Source organism: Acanthisitta chloris, unplaced genomic scaffold, assembly GCF_000695815.1.
Source record: "Acanthisitta chloris isolate BGI_N310 unplaced genomic scaffold, ASM69581v1 scaffold7516, whole genome shotgun sequence".
NCBI lineage: Eukaryota > Metazoa > Chordata > Aves > Passeriformes > Acanthisittidae > Acanthisitta > Acanthisitta chloris.
Window position 1 is genome coordinate 1 of NW_008677567.1, and position 9,497 is coordinate 9,497.

The 9,497-nt window shown below is 42.7% G+C and overlaps 1 protein-coding gene across 1 annotated transcript in view; it reads right to left on the reverse strand.

The window, feature by feature from the left end:
• Positions 1–5,108: 5,108 nt before the first annotated feature.
• Positions 5,109–9,497, reverse strand: part of ADTRP (androgen-dependent TFPI-regulating protein) — a 29,479-nt gene continuing 25,090 nt past the window's right edge. Inside the window, exon 6 of the mRNA XM_009076551.1 lies at positions 5,109–5,152. Coding sequence (XP_009074799.1) covers positions 5,109–5,152 — 44 coding nt within the window. The remainder of the gene's footprint in view (positions 5,153–9,497) is intronic.

The following is a 9,497-nucleotide window of genomic DNA, read 5'->3' on the forward strand; positions in this document are numbered from 1 at the left end:
CGGGCACTCGCGCACACCCCGCACCCAGCAGGTGGCGCTGCGGAGCCGCGGAGCGACGCGCCCGCTCCCCGGGAATCGCCGACGGAACAGACACAACGTCGAGCTCCGACGGGACCGAGCGCTGAGCTCTGCCACGGCTTTCCGGCCCGGGAGAGCTCACTGCAGAGCCTGTATGCGGCGCTAGTGAGGTTGCAGCTCGAATTCTGTGTTCGGTTTTGGGCTACTCGCTACAAGAAAGGCATGGAGGATCTGGTGTGTGTCCAAGAGAAGGGCAACACAGCTGGGGAAGGGTCTGGAGTACAAGTGTGATGTGGAGTCTGAGGGAACCTGGAGAAAAAGAGTCTCAGGGAGGAGACCTTGCAGCTCACTATGACTCCCTGAGAGCAGGTTGTTGGCAGGTGGGGGCAGCTTTTTCTCCCAGGTAACAAGTGACAGGACAAGAGGAAATGGCCTTGAGTTGCACCAGGGGACGTTTCGTTTGAATATTAGGAAAAAATTCTTCACTGAAAAGGCTGAAGGGCTGTCAGGCACTGGAATAGGCTGCCCACAGAAGTGGTAGAATCACTGCCCCTGGGAGTGTTCAAAAGACACGTAGCTGTGGCACGTGGGGACACAGTTTAGTGGTGGACTTGGCAGTGCTGGGTTAATGTCCGAATCCAGTGATCTTAGAGGTCTTCTCCTGCCTTAATGATTCTAAGATTCAAAGTGTGGTTCTTCCCTTTTTGCAGCACACTTCCACAATTGTCCTTTTCTCTGTCCACATCTAGCCTGATGGAAAGAAATTGTGGAACTCCTTACATACATGTGTCCTCATTTCCTGCTTGGGCACTGATGCTTGGGCAAACTGAGCCTGCTGTGGCTGTGCCTATGTGAGCTCTGACTCCCATGATTTGTGGAGTTCCTACTGTTGGTCAAGGCAGGAAAACATAGTTTGTGGACCTGGACAAGAGTAGGCCCTTGCAAGCCTCCAGGTGAGAGTTCCACCAGCAAGACAGGATGGTGTGCTGCCTGCTCAATGCCCTGTACCATGGGAATGGTCAGCTCTGAGCCTGGGGATAGCCACCTCTGCAGCACAGAGTTTGTAAACTGGGGGCCTGAACCCCTCACAGACAAACCCTTTTCCTGTGTGCACATACTGCATGTCTGTGTACTGTGCCAGAGCTTTTGATCCTGATGTGGAAGAACTGCAGCAGAAGGAAAACCTGGTGTTTCCAAACACAGGCAGAAGTGATGGTGTGTTGTAACACACAAACTTTTAGTAGACTAAGTGATGGATGTGTCTTTCACCTGCCAGCTGGCGATGGCATCATCACTAGGTAGTTCCACATCACAAACTTGAATTAACGTCTTGAAATGAAAATCAGATTTGTGTTGGTATAGATTGGTTTCCATTTCCTCTCCAGGAATGCAATCCTTACCAACAGTGAAACCATATTGTCCTGCATACTTGGGGGAGGTAATTCTGCTGGTCTCAGGTGTAGAACAAAGCATTGTTCTATTATATACATGCTGTTCTCTGGACAGTGAGGGAAATTACCCTCTCAAGGTGAAAGGAACTTTTATGTTTGCTTGAATGTTTTGAGGGTATTTGGTAGAAGGTGACATTTGAAACATCAAGTATGATTAATAGACTTTATAGCTCAGAGCTATTATTGGGCCGTATCCTAGAAGCTTAACTCAAACCCTTGTTTTTAGACATCAGCATCTGGAAGTTAAACTGAAGTGTATTGATATCAAATACCTTAAATATTTGTTTTGCTTTTTAGGAACATTGAACTCCTTGCAGGATAGAGCCTCTGGAGACTTTAAAAAGGCAAAAATTCTCCCAAATTGTATTTGGGGTTTACCTGATGGGGTTTTTTTCCAAATGGTCAATACAACGGCAAAGAGTTCTTAGATGTAAGCAGGAGCTTTAGTTCAAGAACAGGTCTTGATACTGGGCTTATTTATATGAAGCAACACAGCCAATAACCTCTTCCTCTGAGGTAAGAGGTTATTACAGATAATCAGTTAGCCTAAATACTAACAAAAATTATTATGAACCCATATATGATGCAATGACTTTTTCCAATGTTTACTGTATAACTTGCCTGGGAAATGGGTCTTAGTTTGGCTCTCATGGCTGATTCTAACCCTCCTCTTACCCATACCCCTGAGACTCTGGTTAATTTTGTGGCACAACATATTGAATTATGTGCTCTGCCAAGTGAATACAAGGTCTCAAATTGAATGTCAGCGTCCCTGGGCAACTATTTTAGACACTTTGGTAGAATGTAGATGCATATTTTCTGCATGCCAGATTCTGGCTCCATATCCATCAAAGTAAATCCTCAGTAGTTCCACTGAAGGCTTGGAACAATCCTAAATTATGTTATTGAGGTCAGATTGTGACCGTGAAGCTCTGGCAGAGACCCAAAGCAAGAAATTTGTGTGGGAAATTGGGGAGGGAATAAATTAGCACTTCCTTATGCTTTTTGTGGGAGTAAACTGTTACAAAGGTGTGAGTTAACATGAAAGCTCCTAATGGTGGTGGATATTGCTTTCCAGCTGTTTCTGCTGGAAACAGCTCTGTGTGTGTGTGTGTATGGGATGGGTCCCTATTTTCTGATGGTGCTCTGTTTCAAGTAACAACCTCTCCTGACTGCCCCTGTCCCGCTCACTCCCTCCAATGAAAATTCACTTAATCTTGTAAATAGAAAATCCAGGGGTAGGTTCTGGTTTGGGGGTTTATTTTCTTTCTGGTGAATTTAAACCTTAATTTTCTCTCTCTGCCAAATGCAAGTGGCAGGTCTAAATAGTATTAGGTACTTGTGGCTGCCATACTGCAGATTGCACTGTGGAAAAAATTAATTGCTGGGTTTTTTGCCCAAGGGTTTAAGCAGCAGTCCCTTCGTCTGATTGCGAGAATGTCGTTTTGCTCCCCATTGAGACTGTGTACCGTCGAGCAGCATGAAAGGATTCCTGTACAGCTGCACTGGGTGAGTGGGCGGGCATCTCATTCAGTAATAACATCTAATTTATACAGCCATGAAAATCTACAGCTATAAATAAACAGTTCTGACTGACTTTGCATACTTACTGAAAATAAAATGAGAGTAATGGACTGGAAAGAGAAATCTGGTGTAAATGTCATAAAGGCCAGATCCTTACTCAGACTACCTCAGTAATGCCTTTTGGAAATATCGGGAAAATGCTCGTTTCTGAGCAATGACATATGCTTTCCTCCTTACAGGGCATCATGGGCATCAGAGAAAGGAGCAAAGCAAACCCAAGATCCCAGCAGTCATGTTTTGGGGACAGACATTCCTCTTTGCTTTCCCAAAGTGCATGACTGGAATCCAGTCTCTTTCCATACAGGACATAGCAGAGAGCAGTGCCTCTTCTGAGCCCTTTTCAAAGAAAAAAAAACCAACTTCCCCTGTGATTCTCCTCAAAGCCCTATAGTCCAGCAGCACACTCACCTTGCCAGATCCCAGTGTTACCCCTGGTGTGAGCAGGAGCTGAGGGTGAGAGTTCAGCTCCTCTGGTTGAACATGGAAATTGCTATCCCTCTGTGCCAGGGCCTGGGCTTTGTTTTGAGTTTCTGACATTTAAGATGTTTGTACAGGACCATCAGTACAAAATAAAATTATCTTTTTTAAAAGGGTGAGATAATAATACCCCCAAAAACTGTACAGGGAGTCCTGTACTTTCTCTTCATTCCTAATTCTCATCATGGTTTTTCTTCTGTCTGTCTCTCCGATATATGTCCTTTGTCCAGCATCTTTCAGCTGAATTCTTTCCATGTTCTCCTTTAGCTTCAACAGAAAAGGAGGGAGAGGTATGTTTATGTGTGTGGGTGTGTAATTGCTTGCATTCCCCTTACAAAGTTAGCCAGAGCGATTTATCTAGATAAACTGGGAATTACAGAATTCATGCACGTCTTTCATTCAGTTAACTTGGTTTACAATCTAACTTCCCGGATTAGAATTTTTATCAGGTGTTTAACATATGAGAAGAACAGTCTTACGTATACACATTATCTTTTTATTGCTCACAGGCAGCTTAAAATGTGTTTCGTTTTTACTCAGCTCCAGCAGCATTGGAAAGATGAAAATAACACCCCAGTGAACTGCATGCACAGTAGCTCTAAGCAAGGGGTTTTGGCAATGAGGATGGAGTTAGACATTTAAATACTGCAACTAGTTTCAAATCCTCTTTAAATGCAAGGCTAATAACAGAGATTTTTCTTTTACACATTGACCATTAAGGAACACTTACACTACTGTTGGTTTAGCCTGTTTATTGGAGTTTGCAAAGCAGATCTCCAGTGTTTTAGATGTTAACAAAATGTTGAGGCTAATAACAGAAATCAGCTATATTGAGGAAGATTAGTAAACATGTGAATGGAGTGTAATTATATGGCAGGCAGCTTTATGTTAAACAGTGCTTTAAATTAACATGCTTTCTGTCAAAGCAATCATACAGTCAGTATAATTAGGTTACTTTTGCTGCACGATTAACTGAAACCAAGAAAAAGGAAGAAAGTGCTGCCTTCAGATTTCCTGTTAAAATGGAGGGGAGATATTAAGTATATTAATATTCCAGAAAGTTTCTCGTTAGAAGAATTTGGCTTCATGGTGAACTTTCTGAGCAGACATTTCTAATTACAGTCCTTGTTAGCCCAATTTGTTATCTAGCTAGCTTGGAAGTCACAGCACTGTTAAAATTATCTCTCTTCTTAATTTTTTCCAGACTTGATGAAGGGCAAGCCAGACAAGAGCTGGCTTGCATTCACAGGTCTTTTACAGAGTGATGCCAAGCTCATGAGGGAGTGCATTTACCAGTGTTGGGTTTTAACCATGGACATATCCTCACATACATTGTGCAAGAGATGAGAAATCTGTGTAAACAGATTAACACAATTTTCTTATTCACAGCAGTTGCAGTTATCATGTAAGAGGCAAACATTTCATATTTTCCACCAGTTTTCCATATGTCTGATGTCATAATGGCTTCACCAGAAGCTGCTATGCATTGGAGAAAGGATTTATCACAGCTGCATTTATTTTCCTCTACTTCATGGCTTCAGCATTCATGGAGAGATTGTTTGGCTTGAAGAGGACAATTCACTTGCCTTTCCACTTGTGGTCCAGTATTACTATTGAATCCCCTGTTTAGAGACAGAGGGGAAAATATTATTGATGGGGGGGGAATGGCACAACAGAGAAGTCCTTTCACAGATCAAGCACACTGTTGGGAGGAGGATGTGAACCTGGCCCCAGCCTCACAACATCCCTGGGGAAGTGAACCCATCTGGGAGTGGAAGTAAACTATGAGTGCATGGCTTGGACCAGCTGCTAACACTAAAGTGCTGCAGAATTCAAATGAGCCTGGGATGTCCCCAGCAAGTAATGGATTGCTAACTACTGAGGAATTATTTGAAATCTGCCATGGGCTACGTCCATTGAGAAAAATTCTGCTTTGCCAGTGGAAGAAAGTATCTGCCACCAAACAAGCCTAGCTTGGTGTAAGGGTATGTGAAAAGCTTTAAAAATAAGGCTTGTCTGGAAAGGCAGCAAATGATTAGTCCCCTCAGCTGAGATATCTGGAGGATCCTCACATGGCTGGCTGGGACAGCACAGGACCTACTGAAATCCCACAGCTTTGTGAAGCACCAGCTACAGACCAGATGTGCTACTGTTGGGCACCCAATGTGGCAATAATCAAATATATTCAGGTACCTTATCTAATACACTATCTCAGCTTCTTTTCTTCCCTGCCAATGAGCATTCATTCACAGGAACCTCTCTTTCAAATGTTGTTTCCTTGTCCATAGACCTCAGAGGCTCTGAAACACTAATTGCTGTATTTTATTTATCTCCAGCCTGCATAGAAATTGGCAATTGACCTGACATGGAACAAAATCCTGGCATTTATTCCTTCTCAAATGATCCTGCATTTTGTACTGACCAAACAGATATTTCAGAAATGGAGGAGGAAAAAAAAGCCAAACCACAAAGACTAGTCTAATAGGCCAGGACCAGTATGTTAGCCAGCACCTCTTAGTGTCTGGCCTCCACTGACGAAATCATAAGCCCTGGGTTGCCAGAGCTTTTGATCTGGTCTGCCTTCAGTGGATCATCAGATAAACGTGCCACCAAGAGTAGGGCGTGTGACAGATGATGCAGGTTTCCTTTAAACAGTCAATGGTGTCTACCCAATGGGTAAACTGCAGCTTGAGGGAGTGACAAACATGAAGGATATAAATATGCCATCACAGGTTTGTGGCACAACTAGGATGAATGGATGAGACAAAAGTAAATATTCATATTTAGTTTGTAAATCCTCTTAAATTTGAGTTCAATTTATCACAAGCAATATAGTGAAATTATAGATATAAACATTATTTGTTCACCAAAAGGAACAGATAGACCTGGACTTTTATGCTTTGTTTTTAAAGGCATGATACAATAAATGAAGACATCTTCTGGAAAGGAGTTCAGTTTAAAAATCCTTTCTGGATACTGTAATAACGAAGGGTGGAACCTGTGTCTGGAGTGATAACTACCAGCAGAACATCAGCATTTTAACACTCCTACAAAAACTGCTGTTCATAAGCTTGTACCAGTGCAATGGTAGCATGACTTCATACCCCACACAGTTGCCCTTTGCATCCCTTTATTTGCCACTTGGGTTTCTGTAATCTCAACAGCTGCTCAGAAGAATAAGAACATCAAGAATTCAATCTTATTATAGTATTGCTTTGTATTGCACAGATTCATGTCCTGCCACATAGGCTGGGTTTCCCAATAGCTGCTACAGGGTATTAAGGGAGCTTGGTTTCAAAAGCACATAAAAACAAAAATAAAACTCAAGTTGCTAAAACATGCTATATGTTTCTGGAAAATGCATTTGTCCAAAAAAAGAGAGGAAAAACAGGCTGAAGAGAAGATTGCTGTCAAACTTCAGTTCAGCCTTAGGTGAATACATGTCAGCAATGTCTTCACAAGATATTCAAGAACTTGTAGGAGATCTGGAGAAGCACATTCATCTGTGCACTGAGCATAACAAAGTTACTCCACCATAATTTTTCTCTTTTTCCTGAGAGCAGTGGCTCTTATTCTTGTTGTGCTGCTTTATCTCTTGCTTTATAATATCTTTAATTATGGTTTTGCCCTTGACAGTGCTCCTCAGCCAGCAGCTGGCCAAAGCTTTCCCTTCTGGAGGACAACGAACAGCCAGGTGGGTCTGTCTGAGCTGCTGCCCATTCTGACAGTCAGCCTCCCTTCCTACCTCTCTGCCCCATCTCGTTCCCAAAGGACAGTTCCACCACCTGGGGATGAACATTTCTCTGGACTTGGAGATGTAAAATCTTGCAAGGGGTTTGCTTGGCCTCCCCCAGGAGGCCTTCCAATCACTGGTGGAGCTAGCTATAGGCCCTCTCCATCTGCATTTCCAAGTATTGAAATGCAGCAGCTGGTGAATGTTGTTTTGGGTTGTTTGTTTTCAGGTGTGTTACATGGAAGACAAACGAATCTGCTCCATCTTCAAATGCTAAAATGTTGCTCTGTCTGATGTGGAGAACTTTGGTCTGAATTTCTCCCAAGGATCTGGTTGTCTCAACAAGAAAAAAGTCCAAGAGAACACTTCTTTGCTTTATTTTTAAGGGCTCTAGTTTCACTGGTCAAAGTAACATGAGGTCAGTTGCCTCTGCGGTGTTTTCCACCCATCTGGAATGGGAGAAGCTATCACAGGGTTCATCTTTGGTACTCAGACCCTGCAGCCAAATTCTTGGCTGAGGTAAATTTATGGCAGTAAAAGAATCAGCTCATTGTTTCAAATTATCCTCTTTGGAGTTTCTGTATTGCTCAACATTGTCTTGTACTCTAGAAACTCTGGGATTTAAAACAAAAAGAAATCATTACTGGTACTATTTTCTGTGCCTCTCAGGCTGTGCAGCTGGGTTGCCTTAGTTACCACCAATCCAACTGTGCAAGGGGAGGGAGAGGCACATGAGAGATAATACATTTTTAAAACCTCCAATAATGTATGAAACAGTTTGTCTATAAATAATAAAATGAATTTAGAGTCTGGCATCTTTTGGTTGTTCTGAAAAGGAAAAACAAGGTTATATTATTCTACAGCCTGGATTTTCCACCTCTCAGAAATGATACTGCATCTTTTTGGTCAAGAACAAGACAGTTTTAATAATTACTTGCTTGAAGCTGAAAGCTGCCATCTGTAGACTTCAGAATAAGTTGGAGCTAAATATACCTTTAAGCATGAAAAAGAGTAAATATTTATGTAGCTGGTTTTAGGAAAAATAATAGTGGCCTGGAGTTATAATGTGGAAGAGAGCCTGTATGAAGTATGGTGTGCTGTGGGACAAGCTCCATTTGCAGCCTACAGTCTGACACAGTATGTAAGTCCAGAAGAAAACCAGGCTTGCCATTCTGGTGGAGCTATTTGTTAATCACTTCTTGCACCTTCAAATAACGACATCTGGGCACAAACTCAGCAAGTGTTTTTCCTTCGAGTTGGAAAGAAAGGAAAAGAAGCAAGAGCCCTGGAGTGTTCTCCTTTGGGTAGAACCCTGGTAGTGGCAGCCCAGGCAGAATGCTCTACCTCTTCAGTTCCCACCAGCATCAGGTCTAATTGCTTGGTGGCTCCAAGTGTTATTGGAGAAGGTGTTTTCAGATGTACCTACATGTAGGAACCTAGTGGATAATTGCATTGGTCTGTAACCCAAATTGCATCTTGGGGGACTGAGCAGGAAGCAAAAGAGAGGACAGAAGTGCCCTTCCATGTGCTTTTTCTTTTGAGGGAGGGAGAAGATGGGCAGGGTGGAGTGTACAGAGAGATGAAGACGTCTGTCCTCTACTACTACAGATAGCTTTGCTTTGTGGCAGGGGGGTTGGTTGTTGTTTTGTTTTATTTTGTTTTCTGCAGGGTCATTTTAACTGCATCATCTGCCTTATTGTGATGGGAAGGTGAGACAGGAAAGAGAAGGTGAATAAAATACATGGAGCCATTTTTGCTGTGGGAGCAAAGGTATGTTGGAATTGTGTCTTCATTCAGTTTGCAGCTTTTTTTACTCTGGCAATACTGAGCCAAAGATTTGTCTCAGTTAGGAACACATTAAAACTCTGGCACAGTGTAATTTGGAACAGCTTTCCTGTGGCTGTGTTTCAATGCTTATTGAAACCTTGTTATTGATACCAGCTTAAGGATGTCCTACCCTTCTCTTGGGTTGATACAGTTGGGAAATGGATCAGGAAAAAGATCCAAGTTGAAAACAGCCCTTGGTGGGGTTATTAAAAAGATAGTGCTACCAAAACCCCCATGTTATCAAACTGCAGGCTCAGATACTGTGGAGTTGCCACCTATTGGGGTGCAGCTTGCAGCTTCTTTTATGGGTGTACAGCAAATCTAGGGAATGCTTCCACTCCTGTGGGTGAACAGCTGAGGATGCATTTGAAGTAGCAAGAGTTTGCACTAACTTGGGGAAATGTAAT